Source organism: Candida metapsilosis (genome assembly GCF_017655625.1).
Source record: "Candida metapsilosis strain BP57 chromosome Unknown scaffold1, whole genome shotgun sequence".
Classification (NCBI taxonomy): domain Eukaryota; kingdom Fungi; phylum Ascomycota; class Pichiomycetes; order Serinales; family Debaryomycetaceae; genus Lodderomyces; species Lodderomyces metapsilosis.
Genome location: NW_027138159.1, coordinates 2,011,196 through 2,028,568, shown reverse-complemented (window position 1 = coordinate 2,028,568; position 17,373 = coordinate 2,011,196). Strand labels below are relative to the sequence as shown.

Sequence of the window (17,373 nt, the reverse complement as noted above, 5' to 3'; positions counted from 1 at the left end):
GTACTTTTCCCGTTCCGTTGATTGTAAGAGGTCAAATAAAAACATCTCCAATGAAAGCAGTTGATCTTTTCCATCTTTAATCTTGAACTTATTAAATAGCACATTGACGATGTATTTAATCTCAAGATATTCACTCTCGTCAATTCGAGGAAGGAAGTTGATTCTTTTGCTCCCTCTCATTGAATCAATCTGTCTAGCCCATTGTTCCACTCTCTCCCATTCACAATCTATCTGCTCATCCAAATTCTCCACTGGTTCTAGTGCATCAACTTCTGGTTTCTTTAGCCCCAGTAAGTAATTTTGCTCGACTAATAAAAGGTTAGTGAGTAAGATTTCTTGAGCATCTTGGTCCACAAATTTATTAAGACACTCTTTGCTGCAAAAATGAAGGGAAGTGATTTCCTTTTTGCTTTTTAAAGCTTTGGTAAGTTTTGTCTTCATGGGGTCTCCATTGCTGTAGTTAAAGCAGTAGGTGCAGACCTCTTTTCGAAAGGGCTTAGCGATGGAAGAACCAACAGGCGTGGGACAATAATGTATTTGCGTTCCTTTGGGTATTGCTGATCTTGCAAAACAGCCCCTACCACCGTACTTTGTAGGACCAACTGTGAAGAATTCAGATATGCTATTGAGGGTATCTTCTATTGATTTTAGTGGGTCGTTCAATACATCTTCCATGATATCGATGTTTGTGAAGTTCATACAATTACAAAATTTACAACCGCGATGAGAAACATTTTTACGCGCATAAATGATGCACATAGAGAATTATCTTAAACTACTATCTGCATATTTTAAAAGATCCATCCCAAGAACTTCTCATAGAACCATTCTTTGTCGTACTTCTTTCCCTCAGCTGCTCTAACAGCTTTTCTTTCAGCTCTTTCAGCTTCATATTGTTCAAACTCAGCATCGATAACATCTCTGAATGTATCCAAGTCAACTTCGCTTGGGGATAACCACTTGGTCTTCTTCCAGAATTTATATCCAAAGTATAGGATAAAAAATACTGGAAGAATAATATAACCAGTGATAAAATTCTGGTAGCTGAATGTATCACCAAGAAAGACGGTGAAATTCTTGATCAAAATAACGAGTGAGCAAACGGCAAGACTGACGTAGCTCGCATAAGGTTGTAAAGGTGAGCGGTAGACTGTATCTTTCATTCTATCGAAACCTTGTGCTTTCAATGCCCTCATAAACCCAATGTGGAACAAAAGGATACATGACCATGCAATCAAACCAGTTAATGAAACAACATTGACAAGATAAACAAACACTTCAGCTGAACCAGAGGATACATTCATGTATGCTAACAAACAAAACAAGAAGGACAAAAGAAGACCATAGTATGGGACTCCCAATTTGTTAGTTTTGGTAAAGAACTTTGGAGCATAACCATCAGCAGCTAATGAGTACAAGGCTCTACTACAGACATAGACATCTGAATTTGCAGCCGATAAGACAAACAACATGATACATCCGTTAATTAAATGGTCCAATCCACCGATCTTGGCATTCTTGATGGCAATGACGAAAGGTGAAGCACCAGCATTGGTTCCTGAAGCACTTAACAACAATGGATCTCTAGCTGAGACACACATTCCAACAAATAAAATAGACAAGACGTAAAACACAAGGATACGGTATAATGTCAATTTGACTGCCTTTGGGATAGCTCTTCTTGGGTTCCTAGTTTCTCCAAAAGTGATTGCCACTAACTCGGTACCCAAGTAAGCAAATACGGCTGTAACCAACAGCGCCACGAATGAAACAAACCTTCCAGTTGAGCCAGTAATGAGAAGATCTTTAGATGAGTCGGCAAATTCAATGAACGCACCAGGATCTTTCCAAAATCTAAATCCAGGTCTATCATGAGTTGGACCACCACCTAATGCAATTACCCATAAACAGAAAATCAATCCCAAACAAGTCAACACCTTTAATGAACTCAACCAAAATTCAATTTCACCAAAGAACCGAACTCCTAAAAAGTTAACAACCATGATAACAGCAAGGAAAATAGTGATCCACACACCAGGGTTGATACGATCTCGATGAACCCAGTACTGCATGGTTAAAGCACCAGCAGTCAATTGGTTAGCAGGCAAAATCAAATACTTGATCAAGTAGATGTACCCACAAGCAAAACCAAGAGCTTCATCACAATATCTTTTACCGTAGTTGGCAAACCCATTCATTGGTACCCAACATGCAATCTCTCCCAAAGCAGTCATAACAATGTAAACAATCAATCCAATTGCACCGTATGCCACTAAGATGGCACCAGGTCCAGCGGTCTTCAAAGCACTACCTGTACCAATCAATAAACCAGTACCCAAAGCTCCACCAAGAGCAATCATACTGACATGCCTTGAATCCAAAGCTTGTCTTAATTTATGACCATCGGCTTGAGTGATTGCAAGGGGGTTGGATTTTGCGACAAATAAATCATAATCAACAGTATGTTTCGACACAACACTTTTCAAATCTCCTTCCTGGGCAAAAGTCCCCACGTTCTTTTCCATAATGCCTGTATCACGATTCAGGTCAATAGAATTACTATCAGTCATTATATGTAGTTTAACGTTGAAAGTAAAAGATGTCCTTGACTAAGTCGTTGAGGGTGAATGTTTGCTAGTTTATATATAGTTTAGCAGTAATAAACATTTCTCAGAGCCAAGATATTATTATTATATGCTGTTGTGTTGCCAGATAACTAGAAAATTTGAAATCTTATTTTGGAGCCTTACAAAAGTGGGTCAAGAAACTTTTTCACAGTGAAATAATAGATTATCCCCTCATGTTGTGATGAGGATTTCTCATAATATTGCGGACTTGAAGAGCTGAGTAGAGTTGGAAAGTGAATAATAAAATATCCTGGAATATGTTACAAAATGCATGATAATTTTCCCGATCTGTAGGATCTTCACAAGGTGGGTGTATCTTGAAAATAATGGCAGTGCAAAGAGCACCATTTTTTATGGTAAAACATAGTAGTGGCAGCTTTTCTTGGTTACAAACACTCATTCAATTTATCTTATCTTTCTCCATATCTATTTGCAAACCTTGGGGGATTTTAAAGTTTGCAACAAACATGAGATTTAGAATTCCCCAAGAAAAAAAAAGTAATACAAAAATTATTACTATCAACGGTGAAGAAAATAATCAAAGACTAAGAAATAAAAAGGCCATCAAAAACGCCGTATGGTTATATTCCAGATGAGTGAAGAAACTGCGGAGTTTTTAGGAAAAATTTTTTTTTGCAATGTTGAGTTCTTGGTGTAAAAAAGTGGGCCAACTTTTGATTCCCAAGGAAGAAAACTTATCCAATGATAAATATCATGATGCAGAAACAGAAGCTGATGGTCGTACTGTTTATTTCACACCTCCAACCTTTAATCTTATTTTCTTTTATTTCTTCTGTTGGGCAGGCTACAAATTTTTTCTCATATTTACATCTCCGCTATTAGACTCAAAGGTGTAGTTCAATGCTTCTCCTCATTACTTGTAACTTTATGAAAAGTTGCACCATCTGCCCATTTCTCGGAGTTGTATTACTTTTTCTCTTTTGCCAAGCCAATTTTCAGAGAATTGAGAGGTATAATATTAAATAATATCTGTTTCTAATTAGGCGACCTCCCCTCCTTTGCAGGGAATGTTTACACTTTGGCCGGTATCGCTTAATTCTGCTTTTGACTGTTGTGTACCAAACTGATGCTGTATGACGCACGTAAAGGTTTTTTTATCACTTAACTGGGTGATGGCCTATAATCACAGGCCAGATCTTATTCTGTGGGAAGAGAGATATCAGCTGGTATGCATAATGACACATAACTACGCTGTGAATAATTGTACTCACTAGACTCTATATAACGTTGTCGCTTTCGAAGGTCAGCATGAGTGTATCCATGAATATCAAACATTATATATGCCGAGGGGTTTCTATCAATACAGAGAACATTATGTCCCTCCCTTCAACAAGAATCTTTTGTTGGGTAGCTGAATCCTTGAAGAGGGGAACCTATAAAAAAGAACGAAACGCGGGGCAATCTCTCTGTTTCATTCCGGATTTCTACGTATCCACTCCCCGAAACCAAACATTTCGATCAACTGGGAAAACATATTCAAATTGACCTACACGTGCAATTGCACATCTGCATTTCGTTGTAATTTTAGAGAAAAAGACTTTGGTTGCAAAAATAAAAAAAAAAAAAAAATCTGCACTCTATATATGCGCATTGTATTTAACGATATTAGCCTTCAATAACCGAAGAGCTAAAAATCTATATTTAGATGAATAGGAGCTGGGCCATAATTTGAGTCCATGCTAATTTTGATACTGTGTAAACTATTCTTAAGCAGGATGTTGACCGTTTCCTTCTCTTATAAATCCTATTGTTGACTGTTTAAAATGGGGTTTAAAAATAGAAATTTAAATATATATATTACCCCACCACTTACAAATTTTTTAAAAAAATGTGTATTATATGCATGATCTACATTGTATTTTTCAATATTTTGTTTTAAAAAAACTTCGGAGTTTGGAAAAAGAAATAAATTTGTTTATAGTTTCAAAGAGAGTTACAATTTGAAGATTTTTAGTTTATATAACGAAAATGCCTTTTGATTTTCACTGTGTATGCAGGATGTATACAGTATGCTTTGTGATATGTGCTTTTTGAGGGGAATCGACTCCGATTAGAGAGGAAAAAAAAAGGATCTACGAATGTGGGGAGATGAAAAGTGAGAAAGAGTTTAACATCGTGTGCAACTATTAAAATTGGACACACCTGGCAAAGGGTAGTGCATGGAAGAATAAGTCGTTTTTACAGATCAGCTGGGCTTAGTAAATTCAAAAGTCTATTCCCAGATCACATCTTGCATCCCAGGAAGTCAAAAATAGAAAACAAAGAGTGCGCGTAATCAGCAGGTATTATGCATAATAAAAAGCCTTTAAAGCACCAGCAACACCTGAAGAAGTTCCTGTACCTTTATCAAAAGTATTTTTTTTTACTTGGCTTTGATGTCAATCAACTTTTTATTTTTTTTTTTTGCTTTGGCATAGTTCACTTCATAGTCAAAGGCTATGCTAATCATGCAACAAGACTTGAACTGCGTGATGTATTAGTCCCTTTGATAGTGTTGAATTCTTGGCCCAGTTTTATTATTTAAAAATCAAGAATACGCAAGCAAATGTGTGATGTCATAGTCATCGCAAGTTTTTGGTCTAGTAGAGATAATGACCTTTTCTTTTCTTTTCCTTTTTTTTACAACTAATGGCCACTTTAGGCTGTTTCAATTTAGAGCGAAAGAGAATCACTTGGCTCGTTAATCTGTTCAACATATTTCACAATGTTATCACCCTTTGGCTATGATGGCAATATGCTAAATGTAGTTTTGATAACAAATATTGAAATTCTGTTTCATACGGCAATCTGAGTTATAAAATCACAAAACAGTCTCTCTTTATCTATGTTAATATATAAATTTTTTCTTGGCACACAAACATTGCGAGTTTGTTCTGTTTCTATTGTTGTTGTTGTTGTTGTTGTTGTTGGGTACGAGATCTTGTTCACAGAGTTTGGGAATTTATTATCCTCTCGCCAAAGCATTCACTCTATTAAGGAGGTAGGTATCTGCTGGACTATCTCCTTTTGTGGGCACTTGCTTCAAAACCAGGCTTAATTTCCATTGACACGCGGTCATTACTGTTTGTAGAAAATTTCTCCGTGGAATGAGTAAATTACGCAAAAGCTAAACTTTAATTGAGTTTTTGTGTCTAAACTTAGACCAAGCAGCATAATAATTTTCATACCAGTTGAACAAAATAGACGCCTGATTTTCAATCCTATTTTTGGAGGGTGAAACAGTGCAGCAGTTTGTGTTGAATAAGATTTGTGCTTCGGTTACCTATTGTATTAACGTATTCAACAAAAAAAAAACGAATTTGATTTCAGCACATCGTACATGTATACATTATTCTTCCTCCGCATTTTCTTTTTAGTCATCGTCAGATAAATTTTTTGTTTTGTTTTATTTATTTATATATATTCATCTAAAATTATACAAAAAATCTCACATCTACTTTCTTTCTTCTTACTAAACTACTACTACTACTACTTCAAATGCTTTTTGGAAGTAATAACAAACCGAAAGGAGACGACGATCATTCCATCCAGAGTGAGAAAGTTACTGCATCCTTTTCCAATGATGATGAGTTAAAAAATGTTGTATCAAGACATACCGTAGAGTATGACTTGTACGTGGCAAAGTCAGACCCATTGGCTATTAACCAAGAGGAGGGTCATAGATTAAGACAAGCTTTGGATTCAAGACATGTTAGTATGATTGCTCTTGGTGGAGCTTTGGGTACTGGTTTATTGATTGGTACAGGTAGTGCTTTGAAGACCGCTGGACCTGGTGCCATCTTAGTGGCGTATGGAGCAATTGGATTTGTGGTATATGTCGTCATGACTGCATTGGGAGAAATCGCATGCTGGGTGCCCTTGAACGGGTTTGCCAACTACGGTAAACGATACTGTGACGAGGCACTTGGCTTTGCTTGTGGTTATACTTATTTGATCAAATATTTGATTTTGCCTGCTAATCAGTTGACGGCAGGTGCTTTAACCATGCAATATTGGCTTGATAGGGACAGAGTTAACCCCGGTGTATGGATCACGGTTTTCCTCGTTATTATCATGGCAATCAATCTTTTAGGAGTCAGGTTCTTTGGTGAGATTGAGTTTTGGTTGAGTTCGTTAAAGGTGGTAACATGTCTAGGATTGATTCTTTGTTTGTGGGTTATTGCATTGGGTGGTGGTCCAACTCATGATAGAATTGGATTCAGATTTTGGAACGACCCTGGTGCCTTTATCCACTATACTGACTCATCGAAAGACCTTTACATTGGTGGATCCACTGGAAGATTTGTTTCCTTTGTTGCAGTCTTGGTTACAGCCGTATTTGCATACTTGGGTACTGAATTAGTGGCAATTACTTTCAGTGAGACCAGAAACCCAAGAAGAGCAATCCCAAAGGCAGTGAAATTGACTTTATACCGTATCCTTGTGTTTTACGTCTTGTCTATCTTGTTTGTTGGAATGTGTGTTTCTGCTAAAGACCCATTGTTGTTGGGTGCTTCAGGAACCAATGCTGGTGCTTCACCTTTCGTCATTGCCATCAAGAATGCCAAGATCGGTGGATTGGATCACGTCATCAATGCGGCCATTTTATTATTCGTTATGTCAGCCGCAAATTCAGATGTCTACGTCTGTAGTAGAGCCATATATTCGTTAGCTGCTGATGGTTATGCTCCAAAGTTTTTCACCAAAACTAACAAATTGGGAGTCCCTTACTATGGTCTTCTTTTGTCCTTCTTGTTTTGTTTGTTAGCATACATGAATGTTTCTTCTGGATCAGCTGAAGTTTTCAACTACTTTGTCAATGTTGTCTCATTAACAGGTTTGATTGCATGGGCATGTATTCTCACGTTCCACATTGGGTTTATGAGGGCGTTGAAAGCACAAGGTTTTGATAGAAACAAGGACACAGTTTACCGTTCACCTTTACAACCATATGCCACTTATGTGTGCTTGGGTGTTTGTGTGCTTGTCATTCTTATCAAAAACTTTACCGTGTTTCTTGGTAACTCGTTTACCTACAAGAGTTTTATCACGGGATACATTATTCTTCCAGTATTTTTTATCCTATACTTTGGATATAAATTCTGGAAGAAGACCAAGTGGTTATCTCCAAGCGAAGTTGACTTGGACACCTTTAGAGATGTTATCGATGCTGAGTTTGAACAATATGAAGCTGAGGACGCTGAAAGAAAAGCTGTTAGGGATGCTGAAGGTAAGAAGTACGACAAAGAATGGTTTTATGAGAAGTTCTTGGGATGGATCTTTTAGGTTTCCCATTTTGTACTTATTTTTTAACACGTATTTAGAACATTAAGTAGTCACTCTTTACAACATTTGGAAATCAATCGCATATATTAATTACATACTAGATTTCTCAACCAAAACATAGGTTGTAGAACCACCTCCATGCTTTGACGTACCATACGGAAGTTGTATACTCAGCTTGTTTTGCCGCGTATTCTCTTTCCTCGACTTCCTCCTCGTCATCAATCTGCTGCTTACCACTAATTATATCAGCAGTCTCGGCGGTCCTGAAATGAGTTCTTTTGACAACTTTCCAAAACACCAACAAACAAACGAAAAACACTGGGGCAAAGTAGCTTGTAAACAAGTTTGATACATTGAACTGACCTGGGAAAAAGATCCAGAATCCATTAAAAAACACCACCAATACTGTCAAAGCCAATCCCAAGTAGGTAAAAAATGGATGCATCCATCGAGGGCACAAGAAATATGGATATTCAGGATGCTTCATTTTGGTTCCATGCTGATGTTCCCAAGCTTTTCTAAATTGAAAGTAAGACCACCATATACAAATGTAGGTCAACAACAAACCAGTTGCACATAAATTAACAAACCAATTAAACACAACTGCACCACTTTCGTTGACATTTAAATAAGAAATTAAAGATACAGCAAAAGTGATTAAAACACAATATATGGGAGCACCATTAGGTAAACATTTGGCCAAAAAACGAGGCAAGTAACCACCCAAAGCAGCACTGTAAATCGATCTGGCTGAGCAGTAAAAGAATGCATTTCCACACGAGAAAGCAGACATCATTATACCAGCATTGATCACCGAAGCTAAACCTTTAACTCCAACATCCTCTATTCCAATAACCCAAGGGGATCCCGCTGACGTTGTCGAGCCTGACAGTAATTGTTCAACTAGCTTAGGGTTGATTGATGAAACGATGCAACAAAGGAAAAACATTCCTCCAACGTAGAAGACATAAACTCTGATATAAGTTCTCTTAGCAGCATTGGCCATGGTTGTCCTAGGACGCTTGATTTCACCAGCAAGCATGGCTAAACCATCAGGTCCACCAGCTGCAAATGCTGCCCAAAGCAACGAGCTCCACCACGCCAAGAATTTACCAGTGCTTCCATCAACCAAATATTCTCTGAATAGTCCTCCCTCTTTCCAATGTTGAAAGCCATAGGCATTATGTTGTGGATTGCCACCACACATTGACACGAGTGAGAAAAGCATCAATCCCATGGTCAAAACCAACTTCAAGATTGACGAGTAAAATTCTACCTCTCCGTATATGTTTGAGCCAAAGATACCAATTAAGGGATAGATTACTATACAAATGGTAATCCAGGCACCAGGATTGATATCTGTCCAAAACCCAATAACTTGCGCAACAGCTGTAGCTTCAAGACAAACAAACATCATGCAGGTGTATATGTAGATGATACTTGAAGCAAATCCAAGAGCAGGATCCACGTATCTGGCACTATAATGAATGAAGGATCCTTTAATGGGCAAGTAGCAACAAATGACACCAACGACTTGCATCAAGGGATAAACAACAAACACGGCCCATATGGTGAAGGCCAAAAAGAAAGATAGCGAGCCGCTCTTATTCAAGGGGGTCCTTACTCCAAGAAACAATCCACTACCAATTGACTGACCGATAATCATTAAGCTAACATGACGTGGTGTAATTCTTCTCTGTGTTTCTCCATGCTTGGAGATATCGATCCTATCATGAAAGTCATTGTGTTGGTTAAACTTTTTAGATGTAACAGATTCAACGGCATCCGATACTCTCTCGATATCAACAGTAGCACTACTTTCCTTGCTGAACAGTTTCATGATTGCTTCTCCGATTACTCGCAGCCTGCACAACTTTGACCAGGAGACTTCATGGAGTATTTAAATGAAGGCTAAAACTAGCAAGAAACGCACAGCTTCACATTTTAGTCCCCATTTGATTAATGGATTTGCTATGAGCTGACAACTGGATTGATCCTGGTTGAATAATGTAACGGAATTTGAAATATTTCGAACGGAATTTTTGCTGATACCTTAATTAAAGCGCAATTTTCGCAGCCCCTTCCATTAGTGCTCTCCGATGCAACGGAATTTTTTTAAACTAAGTTGCAGACTCTTAATTTAAATGCCTTTTGCTTCCTTTCACAATTGCATTTAGATTAGATAAGTCACACGATAACAACCATGCTGTTTTTAAGCCACCACTTTCAGTAAAAAACATATTACACGAAAGTCGCTAATATTTCCAGATTAGGTAAACGGAACTGGCAATAGCCTTGGCATTTTTGCTCAAACGATATTTGCTACAGAGAATAGCAGGTACACGGAATAGACCCAATCTCGAACGTATTAACGTTGTGAAAGGTGGGGCAAATGGAATAATCTAACCTGAAGTAAGGGCAGCATTTTATCAAGAAGCCCTTTGAATTCCGTTCTTGAGGTGGAACCTCTTCAAATTGAAGCTTACCCCTGGAGTCATGTTTCGCTCCTCAATAAGAGAGAAGTTGAACCTAGTTACTTTTACGACCCTCAATGTTGAAAATTAGGTTTAAAGATTTACACAAAGTGAACCACTATAAACAAGTATCGCACGAGCGGGGGCAAACTTTACATAGCTTTCTTCAATGATTATTTACCAACCTCTCTTTTCCAACTTTTCACCCTCCTTGATAGAGTCAACTGAAATACCTGGCATCAATTCACCCAAGTCAGTTGAATATTCCAATAACTTAACTGGGTCATCGTAATGGGTGACAGCGTTTACGATAGCAGTTGCAAGCTTCTCAGGGTTCAGTGACTTGAAAATACCAGACCCAACAAATACACCATCACATCCCAATTGCATCAACAAAGCAGCATCAGCTGGGGTAGCAACACCACCAGCAGCAAAAGTGACCACTGGTAATCTCTTTAATTCCACAACGGTGTTTACCAATTCAACTGGTACTCTCAATTCCTTAGCCAAGGCAGCTCTCTCCTCTTCAGTTTTCAACTTGCAGGCTTCTTGAATGTCTTTTGTAATTGTCTTTATGTGGTCAACAGCAGATGAAATATCACCAGTACCAGCTTCACCTTTGCATCTAATCATGGCAGCACCTTCATTGATTCTTCTCAAAGCCTCACCCAAGTTTCTGGCACCACATACAAATGGGACATTGAACTTGTTCTTGTCGATGTGGTCAACAGTATCAGCGGGAGTTAAAACCTCACTTTCATCAATGTAATCAACCTTCAAAGCCTCCAAAATTTGAGCTTCAACAAAGTGGCCAATTCTGACCTTAGCCATAACCGGTATTTGTACATTTTCCATAATTTCTTTGATCATGTGTGGATCTGACATTCTGCAAACTTGGTTTGACTTTCTCATTTCAGCAGGGATTCTTTCAAGTGCCATGACGGAACATGCACCTGCTTTTTCGGCAATCTTGGCTTGTTCGTAATTGACAACGTCCATGATAACCCCACCTTTCAACATCTTGGCTAACCCTTCTTTAATTTTCAAATCAGACATTTTGCGCTTGCTAGTATGTGTTCAATTGGTTCTGACTGTAGTATTTCACTGGAAAGAAATATTCAAATAAGCGGTGAAAAATTCAAAATTGATTTTGTATGAATTGGAAAATAATAGAAAAAGTTATTTTTGAGACAAAAGACACAAAAGGAATAAAATCAGTCATTTCCCCCGAGTTTTCAGAATTTTTGACTCTTTTTCTTCTCGAGGGCTTAAATCAATACTCTATGAAAGCTTTTTTATGTTCTTGAAAGATGATAAGCTATTGACGATTCAGTTTTGGGTAAAGCTAGACTTACCCCACCAAAAGAGTGATCAGACCAATGGCCAACGAAGAAGAGATACTGGATGTACTCGTACAATGGCCCTACAGGCGCAGCTGACATCAGCGTGGTCTCTCTGTGGCCTTTAGTGTGTGTCTCAAACTCGACTCATTGTACTTTCACTATGCCCGCTATTCTCGGCACAATCTCGTTTTGTATGCGCTTAGAGAGTCTGGGTATCTTTGTGTGCCATTTCCAACTTTTCAGCATAGGACTTCGAAAACCGCCAAGACTCGCAAGAACACCTACAAACCTGCCACTCTCTCGAACACAGACACTTTCTTTTTAACTCATTACTTCTTATCTTTGTACAAAGGGTAGAAAAGAGGGGTCCAAGAAAAAAAAATTCAAACCGAGTCAAATAAAAAGCACCTGAAAATAAAAACTGAAATCAATCATCATCAACCAACTGAGTAGAACATCTGCAATGACTATAACAAAACCAGTCACTCTTGGGGTGCTTGCTCTTCAAGGTGCTTTCAGAGAACACATCAACTATTTTAAGGCAGTCATTCAACAGAATGAAGAAAAGTACTCCAGTTATTCCATCAATGTTATCGCAGTTCGAACTAAAGAAGATCTAGACAAATGTGACTCTTTGGTTATTCCAGGTGGTGAAAGTAGCTCCATGTCCTATATTGCAGAGAGAACAAATTTGCTCCCACATTTGTATGATTTCGTCTCCAATGAGTCCAAGTCCATTTGGGGCACTTGTGCAGGCTTGATCTTTCTCGCAAGGGAGATTGAAAATGCAGTAGAGAATCAAAAGTGTTTGGGCGGCTTAGACATTCAAGTGAGTAGAAATGCATTTGGCAGACAACTAGACTCGTTTGAGCGAAAGTTGGATTTCAGTGGATTCATACCGGGGTGTAATGACTTCCCCACAGTTTTTATACGTGCACCAGTTGTGACCAAGATTTTGACCAATGGGGAGAGAAGTGGATCCGCCCCACATAAGATTGTGAGATCTAACAATACTTATATCAACAGAGCACCAGTGGAGGTGTTGTACAAATTGCACAACTATGATGGAAAAGAGAATGAGCTTATCGTAGCTGTAAGACAAGGCAGGATACTAGGCACTTCATTTCATCCTGAGCTTTCAGATGACAATAGATTCCATCAATGGTTTATAGACGAGTTTGTGTTATAGAGAGTAAATAATAAATTGCATACGAGAGTGAAAAAAACCAAAATCATAAAACATTTGTAAATACATCACATCAGTACAATGCAACATGCCAGATCGACAAACGCTCTTTCCAATAAAAGCTCCAACGAGAGGAATGAAATACTACAACCGAGAGCATCCATGTCACCCATGAGTGCTGGCCAATCGAGAATAACTGTGGGGTCAAAATCAAACAGTCAACTGGTAATCAATAAATCAGCTGGAGCCTCAATAGTAGTGAGTCGCCTGAACAACCACAATATTGAACCAAAAAAGCCCGAGTTGCCAAATATACAAAGAAGAAGCAGTAACACAGAGGAAAGCAAGACAGTTATTCAATTGAATCTCTGGTTTCATGAAGTCCGCACAACACACGAAGATGTACTAATAGATTCAAATGCGTTTCCTGGAGGCGTTGCACCGGGCCAAATTTACGAATTACAGAGTATAGATACGAATTCGCCCAAGAAATTGGTGTTCAAACTAACTCAACGAAATATTCGAGAGCATCAAGAAACTCCCGAATTGAAACCACTTGAGGCTAGATCAAAACAGCAACAGTCGCAATCACATTCACAAATATCGCTACAGTCAAATCCTTTTCAAAGATTACTAGACCTTGCACCAAGGAGTGTTGTTCTGGTGCGACGTGTCACAAATTGGGACGCCGTTGCCATAGACTCAATGGAAATCTTTATAAAGGATGTAAATTTGTCTAGAGATGCTATGTGGCAATTTTCGTCATCTTTGGTTGGAAAATGCTGCTATACAGAACAAAGACTTTCCTTCCTCAACAGCAGAACCGGCGTTGTTCGCTACATGTACAAAAATGGAAAGAAGGTGTTTTCCGGCTACATTAACAAGGAAACCAAGATAATATACAGAAGCGAAAGCGCCAAACTAACCGTCCTCATTCAACTTGCAAGAGAAATGTGGAACTTTGAAGAGAATGGGGAAATCATGTTTCACAAGTTGGTAAACAATTTGTTTCCCAAGATATTTCGACGTTGGAGGGATAAAGGAACTCATCATTCAATAACAATTGTGTTGTTCACCAGTATGGATCTTACAAATGTTCCATGGACGAACCTTCTCCCCGGTGAGCGTCCCTCACAACGAAGAGATTACTATAGGGTCGTTGTGGACCAAGTGAATATTGTGCACTGGGATCGGATCATGGCCAATTTAAGACTTGAATTTGCAAATTTCAAACGCGATTGCATGGTTAATCCTGGAAAGGACTCGAATTATATATTAGAGGGGCAGATGCTACCCTCTGTGAAGGCAAACTTTTTAGAAGCTGTTAATGTGGCATTGGTGCTGTTTAATGACCGCTTTAGAAACACAGATTTGAAGCATTCACTTAATCATCTTATACTCATCACACCAGGCACAGGATTGTTTGATGTCGACTATAGTTTGCTTCGCGAGACAAGCAAGAAAATGTCAAGCATAGATACGAGTCTTGACATTGTTTGTTTGAGTCAACCACCTTTACACGTGACACCACTATTTCGATTTATCAAGGACGGAAGAGTTAGCTATTGTGTACCCATATGGTGCGACATTTCCTTTTTCAAAGAGAAACTGGATGACTCTTCGTCGCAATGGATACCAAGGTGTAAGATATATGAACTACAAATGATGGGTGTTATGGAGAATGAAGCTAGTGATGCACGTATATCACGTTTGTATTTGAAACAAAGTGGCGATTCCTTAGTTGATTCGATGGAAAAGTATGATGAATCTATATTTCTGCCTATACAGAGGAGGAAAAAGTCTAACATGGAGTTCAACATTCCTGAACCGAAGTTTAAAGCACCATCCATCAAAGACTCCAAAGCAACACTTTCCTTAATTTTCAATGACAAGACATCACTTTTACCAGCAAACAGTTTAACAACTAACTCGGCTGCAGTGGGTACTGTGGCTCCATCCGCAGGACAAACGTCTGCGCTATCAACGTTGTACAACATCAACAAATTTAGTGAAGATAAGCCACCAGTCTCACCAGCCGCACTGTTAAAGAACGTTCCAAGATCAGTACAAGGTAACCAAATTGAAACTTTTAGAAAAGACTCACAGTCACCGCGAATAATAAAAGCTGAGACTTTGTTTTCCAAAAAGGATAACAAGCCACGTTCATATAATGAGTCAAAGTTAACGGCAAGAGATAAATTCTCATCCATAACTGAATTTGTGGAAACACCAGAACACAATTCTTTATGGATTGTAATTGCAAACCCTTCAAGAGAGATTACGAATAATGTTCTTCAAAAATCAACTGTCAGCCGGTGGAGTAATCTATTTCCAGATAAGATTCAACGCAAATTAATAAAATGGAGATCATTTCAAGCACCAGCAGCATTACCAATCACCACAGAAGTGTTTCCTAGTATACAAGAGCTACAACTGAAATACACATTTCAGAATTATTCAGTATACTTGAATAGTGAAAATTACTTGGAACTACAGACAACTTCAGAGCTTATGAGAGAAATGATTCAGTTACGGTTGATGTCGGGGTTTCAGATTTGCTATGGTGATAGTGTGAAGAAGGCAGAAGTGGAGAGAAAACCAGCAGGTAACGCCGACTCCATCATTAAATACTTTCCAGACAACAATTATTTCGGATCTAGAATTTACATGTCGATGGATGACGAAATTCATCGTATATTTTGTGACTATAATGGGAACTTGAATGTCCAGCTTTACCGAAAGACAATTAAAGATGAGGAAAGTAAAATTACGCTTGGGCAGAGGGCATCTCAGCCATATTTTCCTTTAATCAGAACAAGGTATGCGGACGACTATTCACCATCACAAGTAGACGCACTTGTACAATACCCACAAAAGTATAACTGGAATCAGTTTGATCAGTTTTTAGCAGGATTTGATGATGCATTATCAGACGACAAAAAGGAGTTCCATAAAATGAAGTTTGTGGTGATGCCGGCCGAAATTCCCAAAAACGCATACTATTTGAGTAATGAGCATTTGAATGCAGAGGAGATTAGAGTTGAAGGATTAAGAAAGTTGATTGCTGTAATTGAAAAAGGTAAATACAAGAAAGATCAAAGTAAACCCAAGACTGCTGATCGGTTTTCTGATGTCAATTTCTACACCGGAAACCTTTACGATTTCTTATCGAACGAAGCAGAGAATTATGACATTACTGGAAATCAACCTACATTGATGATCCCTGAGCATATGCGTTTCAATAAGAGCATAAAATTGACTGAATTGGCCCTGGAGCTACAAAGCTCACAATCAGGATTGAAACTTGTTGATAGAACATGGCATTTCAAAAAGCATTTACAGTGTTTTATTGGGAGTGAACTTGTGACATGGCTTGTGGACTGTTTTGAAGACATCGATTCACGAGAAGCGGCAGTAAACTACGGACAAAACCTCTTGACTAAAGGGCTCTTCAAACATGTGGAACTGAGACATGGATTTATTGATGGTTACTATTTCTACGAGTTTGAGGACGAGTATTTTGAAAAATTAGATAAAGTGAACCGGGGCTCATGGTTTAGTAGTGGAAACAAGAAGGAGGGTTCGATTACATCAAAATCCACTTCTTCACCAAAGATACAAGGACAAGAAGGCCTTGTTAAAGTGATATCCGCACACAATATTGGTTCCGAAGCGTCCTCAATGACAGACTCTAGTGGACGAAGAAGCAAAAAGTTTATCCTAAGCAAGGCGATCAAGTTTGATGTAGACCCGTTGAAAAAATCATACAGACCAGAGGTGATAACTGTTCATTATGATCGTGTTCATAATCCTGACCATTGTTATCACATCAGACTTCAATGGCTTACTACAACCAATAAATTTATAGAGGATACAATCATGGCGTGGTCTCGGTTATGTGAACGACACGGATTGAAATTGATCGAGACTCCTTGGAAGGAATTGTGCATGATTCCGAAATTGAGTCCATTTCATTCATTTGTTGATATCAAGCTTTCAGTTGATCCATTGACGGATGAGGAATTTGCTGACCCTAGTATTTTAAACTCAAACCGGTACTACTATCACTTGTGCTTTTTGAAAAAGATGAACTTTCTACTTGACAATCGAGCCACTTCCTTCTTTATGCGGGATAATATAGATATCACTTACAGTTGGGGTAGACCATCGTTTCAATACGCACAATTTATACACCAAACAGGATTTTATATCGTTGAATTGAGGGACAGCGGGGATTTCTTCTTAGCTCCAAACAACATGCATGTGAACAGAGTTAATTCTTCTGTATCCCCATCTGGAGATTACGAGAGCAGTTCAAGATTAACCCATTTGGATTCGCAAAAAGTGATGTTAAATTTCCGAGCAGCATGTCAAAATGTAGAGTTTTTGAGGGATCTATTCCGTGATGCTAAATCCAGTTGGCAGGAACAGTCTGTTTCACAAATTACATAGCTTTC

General features: G+C 38.5%; 6 protein-coding genes across 6 annotated transcripts; 3 read left to right on the top strand and 3 right to left on the bottom strand. All coding sequences in view use genetic code 12, as the record gives it.

Moving 5' to 3' along the window:
* Window positions 1–791: 791 nt before the first annotated feature.
* On the bottom strand, window positions 792–2,570 carry I9W82_000908 (DIP5; the record flags this gene model as incomplete). The annotated part of the gene is made up of 1 exon (XM_067695323.1): window positions 792–2,570. One exon carries the CDS (start codon window positions 2,568–2,570, stop codon window positions 792–794), a length of 1,779 nt encoding a protein of 592 aa, XP_067550932.1.
* A 3,555-nt stretch (window positions 2,571–6,125) lies between these two features.
* I9W82_000907 (DIP5) lies at window positions 6,126–7,913 on the top strand (the record flags this gene model as incomplete). Its single annotated transcript, XM_067695322.1, has 1 exon — window positions 6,126–7,913. The coding sequence occupies one exon, from the start codon at window positions 6,126–6,128 to the stop codon at window positions 7,911–7,913; it is 1,788 nt and encodes a 595-aa protein (XP_067550931.1).
* A 106-nt stretch (window positions 7,914–8,019) lies between these two features.
* PUT4 (Put4p) lies at window positions 8,020–9,753 on the bottom strand (the record flags this gene model as incomplete). The annotated part of the gene is made up of 1 exon (XM_067695321.1): window positions 8,020–9,753. The coding sequence occupies one exon, from the start codon at window positions 9,751–9,753 to the stop codon at window positions 8,020–8,022; it is 1,734 nt and encodes a 577-aa protein (XP_067550930.1).
* An 811-nt stretch (window positions 9,754–10,564) lies between these two features.
* On the bottom strand, window positions 10,565–11,443 carry SNZ1 (pyridoxine biosynthesis protein; the record flags this gene model as incomplete). The annotated part of the gene is made up of 1 exon (XM_067695320.1): window positions 10,565–11,443. The coding sequence occupies one exon, from the start codon at window positions 11,441–11,443 to the stop codon at window positions 10,565–10,567; it is 879 nt and encodes a 292-aa protein (XP_067550929.1).
* A 750-nt stretch (window positions 11,444–12,193) lies between these two features.
* SNO1 (putative pyridoxal 5'-phosphate synthase) lies at window positions 12,194–12,919 on the top strand (the record flags this gene model as incomplete). Its single annotated transcript, XM_067695319.1, has 1 exon — window positions 12,194–12,919. The coding sequence occupies one exon, from the start codon at window positions 12,194–12,196 to the stop codon at window positions 12,917–12,919; it is 726 nt and encodes a 241-aa protein (XP_067550928.1).
* Window positions 12,920–12,997: 78 nt separating this feature from the next.
* IML1 (Iml1p) lies at window positions 12,998–17,368 on the top strand (the record flags this gene model as incomplete). The annotated part of the gene is made up of 1 exon (XM_067695318.1): window positions 12,998–17,368. One exon carries the CDS (start codon window positions 12,998–13,000, stop codon window positions 17,366–17,368), a length of 4,371 nt encoding a protein of 1,456 aa, XP_067550927.1.
* Between the last annotated feature and the right edge of the window lie 5 nt (window positions 17,369–17,373).